The sequence below is a fragment of the Empidonax traillii genome, unplaced genomic scaffold (genome assembly GCF_003031625.1).
Source record: "Empidonax traillii isolate 1590-97213 ecotype Southwest subspecies unplaced genomic scaffold, ASM303162v1 scaffold178:size2223814, whole genome shotgun sequence".
NCBI lineage: Eukaryota > Metazoa > Chordata > Aves > Passeriformes > Tyrannidae > Empidonax > Empidonax traillii.
The window spans coordinates 742,831-763,557 of NW_020955371.1; the positions used below are offsets into that span (position 1 = coordinate 742,831).

The window sequence follows — 20,727 nt, forward strand, 5'->3', positions numbered from 1 at the left end:
ATAAAATATCACAAGGCTGAATAATTTTTCAGTGACATACTCAGGTCTCAACAGAGCATTAAATATAATTTTTACAGCGGTCTAAAGAGCAAACCATGGTGCATGACAGAGTGGTTCCCCTGCAGCTCATCTTCAAGTTTAAACACAGATATATTCCTGAAACCACTTAGTTATGCAAGCTATTTACTCACTGGTTTGAAAAAAAAAAAAAAAAAAAAAGAAGTTTAAGCCAGTTGACAGTAAATCCTGACTTGACTGGAATCCCTCAGTCAAAATCACCTAAAGCCCAGGCACCAGCATTCTATCTCAATCCAGCCCTTATGTCACTTGTGTCACCTTGTAACTCTGGTCTTTTTTCTGGTCCACATTCCCAGCAACTCTGATTAATTCCAAACATGGCAATGAGGGATCCTAGAGTACTTCAGAGGAAAATATGGAGCACCTTAAGCAACGTCCTGCCCTCAGATACTGACCAGGCAGCACCACCTTGACTTCTGAAACCCAAGGGCATGGCCTTCTACAACACCAAGTTTTTGTGTTTTATTTCAACACTACAAAGCTTTGTTCACAGTATGGGTGCAACCATCATTTTTTTTAACCTGCAGAAAAAATTATGGTGGGGTCTTGCAACACTTTTGCTGTATTCTAAACATACAAAAAAATTCCCATATTAAAAAACCTGGTTTAGATTTAATTTTAAAAAGTCAATTTGTAGAGCGCTGCGAAAAGTCACATGGACAGTTTTGCGTAACAAAATGCAATTACAATTCCTTTCCATACAGAACTGGCCTGAGCACCTTTTCTCTGTAGATACCTTACTGGCAGCATGACCATTAGCACTACAGAACTCCTGCTGTAGTAAACAGACTTGTCCCTCTTTTCCAGAGGAGCTGTGCTCATCAATGCCGCAGAAACAATCCTTTTGAGTAGAAAAGAGTGGAATGTGGATAGGAAGATCCTTTGACTACTAACATGTGAAATACTGACATCAACCTTAATGCAACACAGAAGAACAGCAACTTGCAAAAAAAAATTGTTGAATGTTTTAATGCATTTTGAATTGTAATGAAGAAAAACATTTTACATCTAAAAACAAATTAGCAGAATAATAAAAAGTGGTTCCACATAACTTATAAATTCCCCAAAAGGTAGTTTTCACAGACTTAGGCAACAAATAAGATGTTTCATTCCAGATCTTTATGACTGTAAATTATACAGAAACTTTGTGAAAACTGATGTGCATTGCTTGAAAGACACAGAAGCTTGGTTTTGCCCAGTGATGAGTTTTCTGTGAAATCCTGCACAATACTGAAACTTTAACTGCAACTTTCCTCCATTTTATGAAATGCTGGACATTGTTCAGTGCTGAGAAACACTCTTTAAAACATTAAAAGCCATGAAATGCTTTCCACATCTTAAGTCAATGTTGTATTATTCACCACTGCTGACATGTTTTGCTTCAAGGGGAATGGTAGTTCTGCTCACCCTTCAGTACAATATATAAAATTAAGCTACGTGATAGTTAAGTGTTCAGCTGATTTAAGTATTAGCCTGCTCATAAGAACGTGGCTCTAGCACCTTGTTTGCTTGATTTTTTTTCAAAATGAAACAATGTAATAACCCATTCCTGGTGCCAGAGGATGGTCCCTCTGGTGATATAAAAAGTTTGCAGCAATGATGATTAAACTGCATAGAGTCCAGTGGTCCTGTATTACATATGTATTAGAGAAGTTCAAACAGACACTTTAGCAGGACCAAAACCAGTGACCCTCTCCCCCACCTCAGGTCATAAAGGACAGCCATTGCTCAAGATACTACATGCAGGCCATGCTGGAGAAACTGCTTTAATTGACCAGATATTTCTCTCTTTTTTTAAACAGCGTAAACCTTTGTAAAATTCTTCCTTTCACCAACTAAAATAGTGAGTCTTCTTTTCTTAAGGAATAAAACCTGTAACTCAACATTAAACAGCTTTACCTGAGCTAAAATCCCAGGAGAAAAAAAAAAAAGTGAAAATAAACTTTGACAGCATCATTTAACTCTTATCAGCAGAAGACTTAAAACTCTGCAGCTGCTTTGTGCAACCTCACTGGTTTTGGTATTTAAGATTACTCCAGCACAGCTGTGTATGCATCTTGTATCCAAAAAAAAGAAAAAAAAAAAAACAAACCTCACAAAAGAAAAAAACAAGGGATCAAACTACTATGAGGACCTGTACTATAAAGATATTACATATACATCCTCCATTAAATATTTTGAGCTTCCTTAATGCTACACTCCAAAACTATGTCTAGGACCTCTGTTTTCCTACAGCTCCTCACTGATGCACTCATCATCCAATACCATTGCACTCCCATGCCCATATATATATGTTAGGTAACAGGAGAACCAGCTAACACAACTGTCTTCACGTCATTATAACAGTGCTGTAGAGGACATGAGCACAGCTATAGTTTCACAAAATCATAATGATGAGATAAAAGCCCCTAATACTTCTGCCAACCCACCATAAACCCCACGATTCCCCCTGTAAGAGTGCACCTTTGGCTTACCCTCACCCTTCATCTTATACTGTGATATGTCAGACAGTTATGGGGGCACCATCTCCCTTTAGCCAAACAGAGGTGTCTGTCTGAAGCAGCCTTCCTGTTCTTTTGAAGGCATCAGCTGCCACTGCATTTCCTTACCTCAGCAGCAGCTGCAGTGTAACACCCCACTGCCAGTGCAAAGAACAGCCAAGTACAGTAAGGAGCAAAACCAGAGTAAGATCATTTGGGAGAAAGAAGGGAGACTTATGTTAATTATCCCCTTCTGGAACAGGACAGGGACGGCAGCAGCCCTTGTCGTGGCTGAGAACAGAAAGGTAACAGGTGATATTTACAGACTGTATTGCTCCACTAGCTTTAAGTGTTAATTACCTTAAGGATCGCATGTAGTATGATTGTCTTTCCTCTCCTGTTAGACAGTACTTCAGGCAGAGACCAAAAGTGCTTTTTTCTAGGCTACAGAGAGATTCGACGAATCTTGACCATCATTTATTTCTGAGGTAGAACTCATTTGCTTTGTATTGCTGGCTCAAAATAAAAATATGGGAAGTGAACACAAATTGAAAATATGCTCACTGTAAGTACATAAACAAAAACACCACCCCCAAAAAAACCTATTTCCTTTCTGGGCAGATCACCAAAAAGAAGTAATCCTTCTTACAAAGGTCAGCTCACATTCACTGGTAAAGTCAAACTTTCATAAATGGTTTATAACAATAGCTATAAACTAAAGTGCTTCAGAATTTGCTTGACCAGATTTCAGTGATTAGAATTATAATATTCTGGATTTTTGCTAGTATGAAATGCAATGAGGTTTTAGAATCACTTTATATAAGAAGGGCAGAATGAATATTTTTCTTTTTTCAAAAAAAAAAAGTAAAAAAAGCATTACATATAAACCTGGCAGTCTATATTCACCACAAGTTGCTTGCATTCTCCTTCTCAAATCTACTATTTCTTCAGTAACTGGAATAAAAATGGAGTTGAAGTTGCACTATAACGCAGCACTAAAAAAAGTATTCCAAATCAGATGCAAACAGGAAAATGTTTACAATCATACAACTAGTGAAATTCCCACTTCATTTCAAAGTTTTAGCCCTGCAGATTCTTTTTAACACAAGGCAGATATGTAGATTCATGGAAAAACATAACAGACTGCTATACACTCTCTACAGTAATTACATAAGTTTCACATTTATGTCACAAATGTAATGCCCTACTGTGTAACTACTGAATGCTAAATAATTTATGAACATTTATGTGCTCTATGCAACAGTGAACATATTGACCAGTGGATGCCAAAATATAAAAGTTCATACACAAGACAAACTAATTTTTAAAAAAATCACATCTTCTGTACAACTCATGCAAACTGTGCACAACGTGGTAACAAGAACAACATTTGCTCGAGCCTCCCCTTACGGAAGAGCTTTTACAGCGACAGCAGACCAGTGTTGAGAGCAGCCTGCCAAAGTGTAGAAGTCCATGGCGACACAAACGCAGAAACTCTTTCAGGATTTCACTTCTCTTGTAGCAACGCAGGGATGTTGATGTTCCACCCGATAGCCTGACGATCAAACCCGCACGTGAAGAGGTTACATATGGGATGGTCCTCACACCAGGCGGAGCAGCAAACCATCCTCCTGTGCCCCTGTGACAGGCGGGAGACAGCAGGTTACCAACAGGGCGTTTGGAGACCTCTGTGTCAGCAAGGTAAACTTGCCCGTGCTCATCCTAGTTTCTACAAACAGTTATTGAGAATCCTAAAGCCATCGTTACCTTAATCCTTACAAGATCCAGCACTGGATTGATAAGGACAGAAGCACAAAAAGACAGAAGACAGGTGCATCTAAACTTTTGAGTTTTCCAAGGTGTGTTTGCTATCTAGTTACCTTTTATTTCCAAAAGCAAATCGAATTGTGATTTCAGAACTTTTATTTATAAAAGCAATCTTAAAATACTGAACTACTTGCCAGCAACTGCGCTGTTACAAGCCTGCAAGCATAAGTGTCCATCATGTTCATAATTCAGAAGGGATAATACTATAGCAGGAGGAATATCACCCTGAGGAGAAGTTCAAGTCCAATGGTAACAAAAGTGTCCCAAATAGGATTCTGACCAACACATAAGTTAAAAGATTAAATAAATAAATAGATAGATAAATAGATAAATAAACTGGCCACGGTTTCAGTAGTATCAGTCTGAATGGAACTACTAAGGAAAAAAAAAAACATGCACATACACACAAAAAACCCCTCAAGACTACAATGAACTAAAAAAAACCCTAAATCAGAAAAATCCTAAAATAGACTAAATAAGTCTTAAAGCTCCTTCCTCAATTCTGCCAAGAACTGCTGAATCAATCCAAAAAACACCTACTGAAGTGGCATAATCCAATTAATTTCACTTAGTGAAATTTTCTCCATTAGTGATGCTTGCCATGCTAAATAGCACCACAGATGCACAAAGCCTGATGGGTGCAGCAAGGCTTGTTTATTATGTGGTACTAAATATCAAGAATGTACGTTCATAAGGACGGAAGAAAAAGAAAAAAATTAAAATTTATCACCAAATTGTAAAAGGTGAGCTCACAAAACTGACCCCCACTTTTTCCTTCTGTTTCTGTATCGTGAAATCATAGAATGTAAAGGACCTTACAGATCATCTAGTTGCAACCCATCTAGCACAGGCAAGGACACTTTCCACCAGACATGGTTGCTCAAAGCCCCATCCAACCTGGCATATACAACAAATTAAACTCTGTGTAATTAAAAAAACCCAAAACACAAATACAAGAAAACCATCGTTAAATCTCATAATGAGCCACTTTCCCGACACAATTCACATCAAGGCATTAAAACATACCTGAAAGGCTCTTACACACTCCTTCCATTTTCTTTAGTAAGGAGAAAAATTACAAAATACACTGGAAACATTATTTGCAATTCCAATTAAAAAGTTCAAAATGTTTCGTGTTTGCGTGTCAGTTGTTTTCAGTAACCAACTGCAGTGCGTTCATTTAGACAAGTGTTGCTCAGGATTTGTTCAGCTTTTAGGCTGGAGAGCCCAAATCCTGCTTTCAACCTTGTGTGAAATAAGAGCAGGCGTAATTTAGGGCTATAAATAGCCAGTTACCTGTCTGTTACTGCGGGGGAGCCGCGCTAATCGCACTCCTGACATGTCGAACAATCTGACCTGTCGGTTGTCATGTGGAAGGGCGATGATTCTTTGGCCAACACATACGTTAATCCTGCACAGAGGAGACAAAAGTAGGTTATGCCCAAAACAATGAGCCTGGCAAATAGAACTTGACAGCACAAATTTAAGCTCATGGGAATGGACGCGGCTGAATTTTTCCTGGTTAGAATTCACAAATGGAAAGAGGAAAAAAAATATTGAACCGTTAAGGTATTTTCTATTGTACCAGATCCTCAAACAGCCTTAGCATTTGCATCCCATATAAAAAAAACTCAGAAAAACAATGCCATGTATTTACTGAAAATTAATGCTGACTACATGTGCATTTTATAAAACCATTTCAGACCTTTCTCAAATTCTTACCAAATTCTTACGTTCTCAGGGACTACAATTAAATGTATATTCAGTGAATTAATAAAATAGACTATTTCAGTTGGCAGGTATCTGCAACAATCATCTATTCCAACTGCCTAATCAATTTAGACCTGACCAAAGTTTAAAACATGTTATTAAGGATATTGTCCAAATGCCTCCTCAAGACTGGTAGGCTTGGGGCATCGACCATATCTCGAGGAAGTCTGTTCCAGGACTTGACCACCCTCTTGGTAAAGAAACTGTCTAAACCTCTGTGTTTCAGCTCTGAAGCATTCCCACAGGTGAAAGAAATGAAGAATTAATTAAGAAGGTGTGAATTAAGAAAAACAGTAACTCAGAGGTCTGCTTACCTGTTGACTGCAGAATCTGTACGGATTGTTGCAATAGGAGACCTCATGTTTTTCAAATCCCAGACTTTTACTGTACGGTCATCACTACCAGAAACAACATTGTCTCCCACAGTGAAAACTGCAGATGTCACAGTGCTAAACAATCAGGAGTAAAGAGAAAGACATTAAGCTCTAAAGTGCTTTGCTACACTAGCATCTGATTTAAAAGTTGTAGTTTCTGTTGTGTGTTTTCTTTAACATATGTCTTTCTTATTAAAGTAACCTGAAATATTAAAACTCCAAGCGGGTATTTTTGAATTAAAAGAAAATATATTCTTACAAGAAGCTATGAACTTAAGGTAAACAGGGCTCGACTGTTCCAATTGCTAAGAGAAGCAGCCCAACACTAGAGACTCACTCTGGAGGCATCTTTCATATTACACTGATCCTGATAAGAGCATGTAAACCTTAATTCACTTTTGAAGTTCCGCACTAATGTCCAGTAGGGTTATCAGACAACCCAAACTGAATTAGTAATACAGAGTACCATTCTTCCTCTAAAGTGTCTTGAGACCAGTAGTCAAGTTCTTTTCTTTTCATCCAAAGACTTCCGTACAACTACTCCAGGTATTTGTCACTCCCTGCACAGGAACCAAGGAGATCCCAAATACCTACCTGAGGTGTAGCTGAAGCTATTTTGTACACACGCATAAACATGCTGTAATCCACACACAGAGCCTCCAGTATAACTCCACTGCCAATAACTACAGCAATCTAACAATTTCTAATTGTGATTACTATTCCTGTTTTACAAGCAGATAAGTCTGAGAGTCAGATGAAAAAATGGCAAAGAGTAGTAGGAAGCACGACCATACAGTTCTTTCAGATTTTACCCATTATGTCTATAAATGTACAAGAGGAGTGACAGAAAGACTCATGAGAATATTTGTAGAAACTGAAAGTCCAAAATACTACTTCCAGAAGAGATTCTATAATTAATTTTATTTTAGAATTTTATTATCTTTGTATTTTATATTTTCAGAAGACAGTATGCTGCTGGGCTCAAATGACCAGTTTTCATGATTAGTCTATGGTGGGTTATTTTAATCTTTTACCTTTACTTCAATTAAAAGCTTTTTACTACTTCTTTCGTGGTAATTGTGTGAATTCCCAACCCATAACCAGTTATTTTCTGCCCACATAATGTACTAACAAAGCACTTCTGTCTCTCCCTACAATCATTAGGGAAGGCTTCTCAACTCCGTTTCTACGGATTTGATTTAATGACCTATCTTGTAACTTGGGTCACGCACATCAATTTCTTAGAATTTAGTAATTTTAATTTAAGTTGTCAGTTGTTGCTGTCACTTTTGTTGTTCTGCAGAAATTTGAATTCATGTCCTATCCAAGCTTCTGATTGAGATTAGCACAAGCCAGGTCACAATGGACCAGTTTATGCAAGCCTCTTAATTTAAATTGACACCAAATTAAGATTTAATTAGGATGAAGGCCCACTTTATTCATGATACCAAGTTTCCTAATGCATTATTAGAGTGCAGCTAAGCTACCAGGGAGATGATTACAATAAGAACCAAGAGGTCTTTGACTAATCTTCTGTACTTTATGAGCCAGAAGTCAAAAAGTTAAAACACACATGAAGGCTACAACTACTAAATCTCTTTCATAAGGCACCTTTGCATTTGGGAAGAAAACTCACTCATGTAGTTCGAGTTACTGCACAACACAGTTGGCATTTCTTAGCACCAGACTTGTCTTCTACCAGCCCAACCTCCTGTAAACTTACCAGCATCTGCATTTCTCTTCTCACTAGCTCTTTACACAAGCTGCAAAATACCTCAGAAAAATATTTCAGGCTTTCCCTTAACTCTATAATGCTGCAACACATTTGAAATACTGTTCTTAAGATTAAAATTCTCTATTCAATCTCTCTAATTTGCACACACATTGGGAGACTTCCCTGTACACAACAGTATAAGGAATTCAAGTCATACAAAATTCTCCAGGTGAGTGAATATACTGTGCTTTAGTACTGTGCTGCCAACAAACACATCTGATCTGTTTTCCCATCGTACATTTTATTCCAATTACAGCTGGAATATGTTGTGAAACTGTCTTAAAATAACCCTCCAATTCTGTGTGCTTTCTTTTTCAAAACTTTAAACAGCTTTCCAGCTTCTTTGATCTCATATTGGTTCTCCTTTATCACTTATCACTTTCAAACATGGTTTCTTTGACTACATAAAGTTCTCTAATCCTTAGATTTATAATTTTTAAAATGAAAACACTCAGAACTATTGCCATGAGAACAGAATGTCAGCCCTAGGTTAGTTTAGCCCTTCCTGCTCCTGTAAAATGAAGACTCTCAAAAGATAACAAAATCCTTTTCTGTACTGTTTTCAGCTTATCCATTCAGATATTACTGCATACACAAAGGAAAAAGTTTGTAAAATAAAAATGCAATTCATTTCTGCTGTAACTCTCTGGCAACAGGGATAGAAAGTGATAGCAAGGCAAAGGGAAGGTTGCTGGTGTAGTTTCACTGACAACTTCAAAGGTGTTTAGTGGTCTTAGCCCTCTGTCCACCCTCAGTTTGTCCCTGTAAGGCACTGCAGGCTGGGATGTGCATTATTTGCAAGCACATGTGACTATGGAAATGGCTTTTTACATATGGAGCTTTGCAATTTTTACTGTTTATGATCAGGGATTTTGGCCCCAGTTCCAAAGCAAACAGTACATGGATGTCTGCATAACATTTCCCAAACACTGTGCTTTTAACAAAATGAAACAAGACTCTTCTAGGAGAACCTGTAGATCCACTTGATTCAATTCTCAAATATATCTCATTTTCAAAATAAGATTGCAAGTTTTATGTGACTTAACAACAAGTCTAGAAAGGCCAAAGCAGTATCATTCTCACAAACCTGACAACTCTAGGGAGGGTTATCAGCACTTCATTGTCATCTGAGTAAAGACCAAGTGGTTTTTTGGCTGGTTTGTTGTTTGGGTTTTTTTTTAAATAAAGTGGAACATATTGAGTTCATATTTAAAAAAACACAGACATGTAAATTCAAAAACATGCACAACGCTACTGACTTAAGAAAACAAGCAAGTGCTGAGCTCATAAATCTTACACAGTACAGATCATGTTTTGTGTCCTCCGCTGTTCCACACTGAGGTATCTCCTAATCTCACCAATTTTTTTCTTGGTTTTTTTTTGTTTGTTTGTTTTAATTAAAACAAAATAGCAACAAGAATAAAAGCCACTTTCTACTTATAAACTAAAACAGGACTTCAGCTAAAGGGGGAAAGGGAAGCAAAGTCTGTGTGAGAAGAAAGGAGTTAACAGAGCTGCCAATACACAAATAACCTTTCAAAAGTATTGCCGCCCTAACCCCATCCATATCACAAAAATTAAAAGCCTTTTCCCTAATTTTCATGTGGCTACATTCAATTTCTGTTTGTATTAGTCTTCAGTTTGTTCTAACCCAGATAAAACTCTGGTTAACATCCCCTTGACTAAATTAATAAAAAGTGTCAACAAAAGATCATCAGACCCCATGTTAATTGAATGCTAGAAGACATTAGGTTTTTAATAACTCAAAAAGATGACAGGTATTGTAGGACATTAAAAAAAAAAAAAACCAAAACAGGCAAAGAGGAAGCAGTCTTATGACACTTCAAACTGTGGGTCCCACAGGGAGTTTGGTGTGCTACAACCATTCTCCAAAAAAGCCTCAGCCTCCGCCAAACCCCAGCAAAACTCATTTATCTTGTCATAGGGAGCAGCCGAGCGTGTACTTCCAGCTGACAGCGTGGCACTTCCTCACCACACACCGCTGCCTGGCCTCGCACATCCTGCTCCCTCCGTGGGTCTCAATCACCAGAAATACCGCGGTGCTCGCACTCCTCATTAGGCCGAACAGCTGTCTCCCCAGTCACACTGAGACACAAAACTGTTTTGCATAACAATCTGCTGAAATTTCACACATAGGGGAAGGGGGGAAAGGAAAAAACACGTTGGAAATGTTGGACCATGAAATGCTGATGCAGAACCCTCGCTGGCAATGCACCAAAAAAAGAAGTTAACACTGCTCTTTCTGTTTTGATTTGCAACCTAAAACGGCATTTGCCATTGAATGCTGGGAGACAATATGTTTTTGCACCCTTGAAAAGGCATCTACATACACACATCAGTCTGGGTGTGGGATGAAAATAGACAAAACCAGAGTTTTCAGATAAATTTATTCAAGGTACATCATATTGTAGGTAAACAGCAAAGTTTGAGCACTCAAATATGGGTCTCTTGTTTCAAGGTGGAAAATTCAGAACCAAAACCTAAAGGAATTTCTATTTATGATGACACTTCCTGCACCAGGGGAACAAAGTGTATCCCCACACTGAGCCATCTGCAGCCTGAGGGGAAGCCAGGACCTGTGTTTAAAACCTCCAGACACGAACAACAGGCTGCCCATCTCACAAGGAGTTGTCGTTGGCCACAGGAGTTCCAGGTAAGGAGAACACCAGGACCTCCACATTTGAGTGCATTCAGGTTTCAGAAGGGCTAAAAGCATTTGATCCCAGGAGGAGCTACACATATAATTGCCAAAGTCTGCCTGTGGATTTATATCCAAATATCAGCAAAGCCTTTTTCTCCAACTTGAGAAACAGTAAGAATGAACCATGAAGGAATTACAGAATCACAGAATCAATTAGGTTGGAAAAGTCCTCTGAGATCAGAGTCCAACCTTGGACTGAAAACCACCATGTCAACTTGACTGCATCACTGAGTGCCACGTCCAGTCTTTCCTTACACACCTCCAGGGATGGTGACTCCACAACCACTCTGGGCAGCCCATTCCAATGTCTGATCATCCTTTCTGTGAAGAATTTCTTCCTAATGTCCAACCTAAACCTCCCCTGGTGCAGCTTAAGACTATGTCTTCTTGTCCTGTTGGTGGTTGCCTGGGAGAAGAGGTCAAGCCCCCCCTGGCTACAACCTCCTTTGAGGTAGCTGTAGGGAGTGATAAGGTCCCCCCTGAGCCTTCTCTTCTCCAGGAATTAACACAGAAGGGAAAAGGAGGGAATTCAGAGATGACTGTTAGCACTCGAGTCATTTTTTTTTAGCATTTAAATCAACAATGTGTATTCCAGAGACATGTGTTTCATGACATTTACAGAAAATTGCCAGTCTCCCTTTCTCACAATCTTAATAAAATCATACAGCAATGAAAATAGTAACTAGCTTTTATGAGGATTACTCAGTGGCAAGTTAGTAAATTAGTTAAGGTGCAAATATTTTTAAATCAATTCCATCACATTTATCTCTGCACTACTGCTGTATATGTTATCTAAGCTCCAGATAGAATACAAAGAAAGGACCCTCTTACAAACCTCTTCTGTGGGTCAGTTGAAAAAAAAAAAATCATAGCACTTTTTACTGCATAAATTCAAGAATGGAATTAAGATTCTTTCCATCCATTGTAGTGAAGCTTAAAGTACTCAAAAGCAATTGGATACAGATTTATCATCTACATCTTTTTTAAAGCAACTGACAAAACCCTAATGGCTAACACTGAGTGCAATCAAATTGCATGTTACATACCCCACACCCCAAAACAAAATACTTTTTTCTTTTAGCTTTTAAGCACTTAGTCTTATACCTTAAGGAGTAGATTATTCAATTTCTTATTGTTTCTCTGTTAATTAGGAAGCCATTTTTGCCTTGAGGAGTTCACCAATGACACCAGAAAAGGTTCAAGAACATAAAGAATTGCTTTTTCTGGCACTTTGGCAACTTCATCATTGGGTTGGGGAAGGTTAGAAGAGATAATGTCATATTCAAGCTGTGCAAGAGAGCAAAGAGAGGTAAGTAGGATGGGCTGAAGGCATGTAAAACATGCTGGCCCCAGTCTGTCCTGACAGACTGACAAAGAAGTGAACAGCACGGGAAGTGAGAAAAATTCAAAGCTGGATGCCTGACCTATCAGCTATTAAGGCTGCTAACAAGGCTAAGAAAACTGTTGAATCCTTATCATGCTCAGTTACATGCATGTAATAAATGTAAACCAAAAAGGTTTTGAAATATGTTCAGATGCTTTGAAAGCATAAAAAAAAATAATTACCCTGAAGCTTCAAGTCCAGACTATAATCTTCACTTATAGAATATTCAACATGCAAATGTGGGATCAGAACAATGTGCGAAACACAAGTTTGGAGCCTTTTTCAATTAAATGTAAGAGGAAAAGAAACCCACAGCAGGTAGAAATATTAACAGCAATATAAGAACCATCTAGTTAATCAGTGAGGCTTGGGGAGAAAACTGAATGTTTCATCACAAAAATTTTGCACTTCTTACAGAAGCTGGATTGAGATATCCACACATGGTGAATGCCTAAGGCACTCTTTGATGAGAAACAACAGAAAGATGGTAGACAAAGCATCACTGATCACATTAATAGCTGAAGCAAAAACAGGCCTATCTTGAAAAGAACAGATGCTTTAAACTGGTCAAACTCCACTGATAGCTTCCAACTTGTTACGTTTTGTTTGGCACAAAATTTTGACTAAAAGCACAAGCACAGCTTTTAGTCAAAGGTGCAAACCTTGCACTTTTAGAACTACATCTGCACACGCTTTAACTTCACCAAGAAAATGTGGCTGAATAGAAATACGTAACAGTGACCTTGCAATATTGGGCACATCTAGAACAAGACTACGTTCCAACAGGGAGGTCTACTGACATCACTGCCTGAAGAAAAGGTCTTTCCCCCCTCCATGACTTGCTCTTTCAAGAATAGTATATTCAAGACAGACACATAAAAGGTATGAGAATTAAATCTTGCAGAATCAAGAATCTGGGAAAGCCAGCTGACCTTGGCAAAGCTGAGTGTCCACTAAACTAATGCAATTATTAGTCTCTCGAAATGCAATGCCATTTTGACATTAACTCTCAGTTCACTAAATGCCAGAATTCAGCCCTGCATCCTAATCAGCAGCTGCTTAATCATTTTTACATTTTTTAATTGAGATTTTCCAGCAAGTGTAGGAGTTTGAAAATAAAAAGTTGCATATTTGCAGCTCTCTAAATTCAAAGTTCTCTGGATGAAGCACAACTTACTATCCAGCTGCATATTCAGAGACATTCAAGCAGCAAATGAACAGGAACTTTCCCTTCTGGTCTCCTACAGCCACATAACCAGAGTGAAAGAAGAAGGAATATGCTGTAGTCCAAAAGAGCTATAGGCCAGCTTGCTCAGCTCTTTGTAAGAAATAACACAAGACTCACTTTAAGCAATTTTTCTCTGAGTTTTCTCAGGAAGTAACACAAAGATACAGAGTCCACAGCTAACACACATTCACACTTGATGCACTGGTTCAACCTAGCCATGAAGATCAGTAAGTTTGAAAAGCAGTAAACAAATTTTGTAATTTTTTTCAGGCTAGGTCAAAAGTACCCGTCAAATTTTTATTTCTTTTTAAGCCAAAAATGCACTTAATCGCCCAGACAAGGTGGTACATTACTATACACTGAACAATCAAGAAGCATTAACAAAGGGTATTCACTTCGGGATACCAACCCAAAGCTGCTTCTTAAGACATCATCTTATTCTTTGAAGGATGGTATTTGCAATATAGACTTAGAAGCCTTGCATATTTTTATTCAAGCCTTTCAAGAGAGATGTCCCCAACCACTGTGTACCTTCGACAGTCACTAAACAAAACAAAACCCTTTATTATTTACCAAGTAATTAATCAGCTGCATATAAGCATCAGCTTACTACAAATACACAGCAAAAGCACTGTTCAGTTTAAAAGCTGTATAGAAATCCACTAGCTAATAAGCATTCTGTTGCCAGTTTACTTCCAGTGTTACTGAATTGTCAGAACAAATTAATAAAATCTGTTAAGTATTTGACCTGTACAGACTAAGATTTTTTTTTTTAAGCTACAAATGGTAAAGATTTCCAACACGAATGTTTTAGAAGGCTCCACATATCAAGCACATGCAGAGTACTTTAAGGCACAAAAAAAATCTCATCAAGCACATATGCAAGAGCATGTCAACACTGGTCATTAAACTAGGTCACTGTGCTGGGAAAAGAAAGGCCTTCACAGCCCCAACAAGACATGGCTGTGCAAGCACTGGCAAATAAAAACAGAAAAGAAGCTGGAATGAAAATTGCCAAGTAGATGCCAGAACCATTTTGCTCTTCAAAACAAAACCTTAGTTCAATTTGAAGAGTTCTAATCAATAACCACTGAATGAAAAAATTTCTCAGTAGGAGAACAGCTGCTCCTATATATTTGCAAACATGTAATTCAAAGCAGAATATGCTGAAAAAAATGTATTGGAATTTGAGTCCCCAGTATAACTCTTGGAGGCTTTAACTCATGACACCAATTTAGTTAGCATGCAACAAGTTAGTGTGTGGATTATAACGTAGATTAACCTTTTCCCAGGGCTCTGTTAAACTCCTCATTGAGGGATGTGACTAGTAATACAAATTCCTTTTGCTGCACACACACAAAACCAGACAATAACAAAGATTTATATTTAGACAAACATCAGCCTTATTCTCATACCATTTCATTATTTTTTTAATCACTAGATAATAAGTAAGTGAGATGAACGTGGCAAACCTAAAACTAAATGTGACAAGGTATTTTTATGACTATGTGAGCAAGGCACAGGCAAACAAGTCATGTACTGAACTGAAACAGTCGTATATATGAAAAATGTGATCAAGCAATGTTCACAGATCTGGAAACTTCCATAGGCAGATGCAACTTCGAAAAAGACTTCAAAGACTCAGCTTGCTTGAAGTGCCAATGTACTATCAAGGTACTATATTGGTCCATAAATTTCAAAATATATTCAAAAACATACTTTAAGGCAAAACAGGTAACTTGTTAATAAGAACTGGCAATTTGTACAGAAGAAAATACAGGAAACAAAGCTCTTCAAGATAAAAATCAGAAGACAGAAACTGAAGCTAGACAAACTCAGACGAGGGAGGCACAAAAAGTTTAACAGGGAAATTATTTAAACACCGCAATAAACAATGTAAAGAATTTACCAAGAAATAAGTTGGAATCTTTGTCACTGAAATAACCTCACGCACAGTTGGCAATTCTCCCCAAAATGCCTCCTAATTCAAACAGTTGTCAATGCAAGAAGCTCAAGACAGACGTGTCAATCACAATGATTCCTTTTGGCCTTACTGGAAGAGAATTTATTTTTTTAAATTGTCACAAAAGTAGACCATAAGAAACATTCTGCTCCTAATCAAGAAGCTATATGCTCAGGTCACCAAAATAATAAGTGATTCCTTAGTCCACTTAAGATACAAATAATCTCTTATAGATAAAAAATATACACTGCCTTTGACAGGACATTATAGTACATGACAACACACAGAAATGATTTTCATTTTTTGATGTCAATTAGCTTTATATAATCATACTCTGCATGTAACAGGATTCTTTTTTCTCTAAACACATCAGCATCAGTTATAATTTTAAGACAGAAATGAGCCATTTTGACTAAATCTTCACTCTAACACATAAAATAAAAGGAAGTTGGAATTACACCCTCCCCAAATTCTTCAGCCACCAGACCCTCACACAGTGGAACAGTGCTGACACCTGCCGGCCAGGGCGCGCTGTGCAGCCCCAGTGAGAAGGAATTTCGGATGGAATAAGATTTTGTGTTGCAGTACACAAAAAACACGGCATGTTGGCCTCATGATTGAGATGTTTGGCATCTAATTATATTGGTTTAACGTATTAAGAGTTGATCTGGTGAAATACACAGGGAAAAAATAGCTGCTCTATGAGCTCCTCATCAGGTGCTGCTCAGCCAGAGGCTGTTAAAACCTATGGTTGAGGACTTTAAATCATCAGTGTTAATGACTGTAACATCCAGTTTACAGAACTGATGCCAAGGGCCTATCAAAATATTAAAAGCTTGGCAAATTATTCAAAGAGACACTCAGGAAAGCCAAAAAAAAAAATTCTTGCGTGCATGCATTTCCCAGTCAACAGATAAAACAATTTCTTCTATGCAGCTTAACGTGAGGACACTGTCATAGCATTGATTAGAGAGAAATTTAAAAATATTTTGCCAAAAGGCAGTACAGTAAAGGCCCAAAAATAAAATCCCTCAACTGCCAAAAAACCACCCCCCCTCTCTGCTCTGACTGCACTCCTCAGTGAAATACTCGCCTTCAGTAAAAGAATCACCTCCCCAACAGAACAGGGACATCAGCAGCCTTAGCCACTGAACAGTAAAGTCAGTTTTGAGACCCTTAAATTTAGGGTGTATTTGGTGGAAAAGCCTCTGTCAATACTAATAACTCGTACATTCAAAGAACAAAATGGAGACAAGTGATATAACAAACACAAATATGAAGATGATTAAAAGCTGGAATAAGAGTTACTGAAGAGGTTGCACAAGGTCTATTCCATTCATAAAAAATAAATGCCCTGCTAGCTTGTAGGTCTCAGCAATGGAGGCCAAAACACCAGCTAACAGCTTTTTCAGTCTGCATCATCACCCCAGACCAACATCAGCTGGTATCAGCAAACATATGGAAAAATATGAATGTCACTTTTGATCCTTTCTCTGAAAAAATGTCCTGGGAAAACGAAGTTAATTAGATCATTAAAAAAAAAAAAAAAGTGCAAACACCAATTGGATACAAAACCTGCCAATTTTTACAAGTCATTCTAAAAAAGTGACAGAAGAGTACAAAAGTGATGGCATGAAACAATTCTAGGATGCAGGCCACAAAATCAAGGTTATTATTCCACCAGGAGAAGATGTCTACTTACACAGGATGATTAGGATGCACCAAATAATTTAGTAAGATGAGGAGCCTGGTGCAGGGGAAGTTGAAGAGGTTTTACTTTATATATGCGTTAGTCAGTAGAAAAAAAAGTAGATACTGAAACTCAGTCATTATGCAAATTACACATTTGATTTAACAAAAAATATAAATGTGAATAAATATTTGTGTGTTTTGTTTTGTGCGAGGATTAACAATTATCTTTTATTCTGAAGACGAGAGGTGAAATTTTTCCTGGAACAGTCAAGCTCTAAAGTCTAAAGTTCTGAAGCCTTAAAAAAAGATTTGCTTCCTTGGGTAATGTATTTCCAAGTTATTCCTGCACTTTCCACGTATCAAAACTCAGATAAACAGAAAGGTAACAGATTCTCAGGACTACATTTGTCCCTCTTCAACAGTAGTCAGTATAATAACATTAGCCTAAACTGGTAACTAAAAATGTTACATCAAAATCACTGTTTTGACAGAACACAGCTATCAGTGTCCCTACTTTAATTTCTTGGATTTTGTACAAATTAGAAACTTTAAAGGGTAAAAATTAATCCTGCTTTTTGGTCCACTGGTTCCAAAGAAGTAACCTTTATTTCACACTGAGTATCATGGCACGCAGAGGCAATCTGCTTGATCCACTGCACCAACACAATAACCCCAAACTACAGACCTAATCAATGCCAAAAACAAGCTCGTACCTTAAATCACCTTTAATTGTAACAACTTTTATCGAGACTTATCACATAAGCAGTATCACACCAAGAGCCCTGGCTGCTGTTTGGGAAATTAACTACTGCTGTGTTACATCTGAAGGATGACAGGCGTTTCTGTGAAAGTCACCCCCACAGAACAGGAATGAACTTAATAATCCAAAAAAAACCAGTGGAACAGCTTCTTTCAGATTAACAACTAAATACATTTACACTTTTGGAACTTGTAAAAACCTGTGAAGGAGCTGCCACTTACTCTGTGTGGCCCTGAAAGACATTCACAGAATGGATAGAAGGATCTCTGAAATCCCACAGGCGGAAGGTTGTGTCGCGGGATGATGTCACCACGAGACGCTGGGTGGGATGTGTACAACAATGCGTGAGCTCTTGGTCGTGCCCTACAACCACAGATGAGAACATGTGAGGCAATGAAAATAAGATTTTTCATTTCCACATACATTTGAAATGAAATGCTGATGATTTTTTTCTTTTTTTCCCCCAAATTGAGAAGAACAGTAATCATTCTGAACTTTAACATTACTACTGCTGTAAAAGTTTGGGACTGTATTCGAAGGGAAAAAAAAAATCACTACTCATTCCACACCAAGTAGTGTAGGTTATTGCTGCTTTATATGCCCTGAACACAGCAAAAGCATTTTGCAAGAACTAGAATTTGGGTACATTCAGTTTAAAAACAGCTACTTTCATTGGTTAAATCACAAGCTTAAAAGAAGACAAATTCATGCTTGGGGGATTTACAAGGTGGTAATTTTAGAAACTACTACAGCATTGAGCAGCACCTTCAGTCTTGTACACACTCATGTTGTGCTCCAGAGAAACAAATTATTTTCCCCAATGTTTTTGTATCTACAAATAATCCCACATATAAAAACAAACCACCAATTTAATTTTTTGTGAGTGAACAAATACCTGTAAGAGAATGGACAAGTTCAGAAGTCTCTACATCGTACAGATTTGCTGTCCTATCCCACGATGCTGTCACTGCCTGCTTCCCCCCAACCAGCCAGTCAGCTGCTATGACCACTCCTTGATGGCTTTTCAGTGAAGTTAAGGGGGCTCTGACAGTGGGGCAATCACTGGAACCATCCCCATCTCCATCAGGTTCATCTTTATCTGAGAACTCAACTTCGTCTTCTCCAGTCACTTGCTATAAAATGCAAGAGAAAAAAGATTTAGAGCAGAAGGGGAGGAATGTCTCAAAGTTACATTTTGCAGTGTAAATGCTTCCCAATTCCCTCAAATTGAATGTGTGCAACTTAATTCGGCAGCATCCGGCCTATTCAGGTACTCACTATCACAAACTTAGTTGAAGGAATTTAACCAGTGAGTTAATTGCAGTTTTAAATACTAATTTAACCACTTTATGAGGAGCAGCTGAGGGATGTTTGGGTTGGAGAAAAGGAATCTAAAGGAAGACCTTATCGCTCTCTACAGCCATCTGAAAGGAGGCTGCAGTAAGGTGGGAGTCAGCCTCTTCTTCCAAGTAACAGGCAATAGAACAAAAGAAAATGCACTGGGAGAAGTTTAGATTGGCTGTTGGGAAAAAATTCTTCACCAAAAGGTTGTCAAGCACTGGAACAGGTAGCTCAGGGAAGTGTGGAGTCACCATCCCTGAAGGTGTTTAAAAGACATGTAGATGTGTCATTTAAAGACATGGTTTAGTGGTGGACTTGGCAGTGCTGGGTTAACAGCTGGACTTGATGATCTTAAGAGGTTTTTTTTCTAATCTAAATGATTCTATGATTATACTTCATTCTATGATTGTACTTCATTTTAAAATCTCCTCTGAACTGTTTAGCTCTGAGTATCTGTCCCTTTTACTATCTGGTAAGGTTTTTTATATTCCCTTACTGTTTTACCCTAGAGTCTCATTGCAGCATATTTATCAAGGGACTTTTTCCCTTTCAGTTTTTAAGGGTAGAAGCATCTAACAGGACACTGACTATTTTAATCTTCAGGAAGACAGTCATCTACAGACATATTTTCATCCACTAAAATCAAATCATTACATCAATATTTGTCTGTTGGTCAGTACACAGTCATCATGCAGTGCTGATGTAAACTGGATGCAAAACAAATTCTTTTGCCAACCATGAAACATCAGTCTCTGAACCTCTTTTTCACTTACACAAGACAAAACCATTTTTGTTTTATGTTATATGGATGTGAAAAAGATAACATTTGTACTGTTCTCTCAAAGTGGAAATGCGAAATCAAATATTTTCCATTCAGAAATCTATCTCATATTATACAGCCACCTATTTGCCCCTATTTAGCTTACTGAGAAGCTCATGCTATAACCTATGTTTGCCTTTACATTTTTGTAAGGGTACTTTAAAGTAAAAAAGCCAGTCTAAAGTAAAGACTGACTAAATAAAGGCCTGGGGACAACAACAACAGATAGTGTGATGTGTGCTGGTAAGTTCAAATCAAAAAAGAGACAATCAAATAAATGCCAAAATAACAAGTCTTTATGAGCAGTTTTCAATTCAAAGCAACTACAGCTAACACGGGTGCTTCAATAAGTAAAGGTACAAGAATTTAACTAGTTTAAAACAAGCTTCATTATTTATAATTTGAATTATTGCCAAAAAAATTACTCATCTTAATTTACTTACACATTTACTACCTTGAAAAAGAAGTGAATTAATGCACTTGCAGCTGCAAATTCTATTCTGCACCACACACC

At 37.8% G+C, this 20,727-nt stretch overlaps 1 protein-coding gene across 3 annotated transcripts in view; it reads right to left on the bottom strand.

Annotated features, from left to right (window-relative positions):
• Nucleotides 1-1,028: 1,028 nt before the first annotated feature.
• The window catches only part of WDR37 (WD repeat domain 37), a 44,046-nt gene continuing 24,347 nt past the window's right edge, over nt 1,029-20,727 (bottom strand). For all 3 annotated transcript variants that reach the window (XM_027886147.1, XM_027886144.1, XM_027886145.1), the window contains 5 exons: nt 18,948-19,185; nt 18,274-18,415; nt 6,470-6,604; nt 5,682-5,796; nt 1,029-4,197 (listed from right to left, as the gene is read on the bottom strand). In XM_027886147.1, the coding sequence (XP_027741948.1) occupies nt 4,066-4,197; nt 5,682-5,796; nt 6,470-6,604; nt 18,274-18,415; nt 18,948-19,185 (762 nt within the window). In that variant the 3' untranslated portion in view covers nt 1,029-4,065. The remainder of the gene's footprint in view (nt 4,198-5,681; nt 5,797-6,469; nt 6,605-18,273; nt 18,416-18,947; nt 19,186-20,727) is intronic.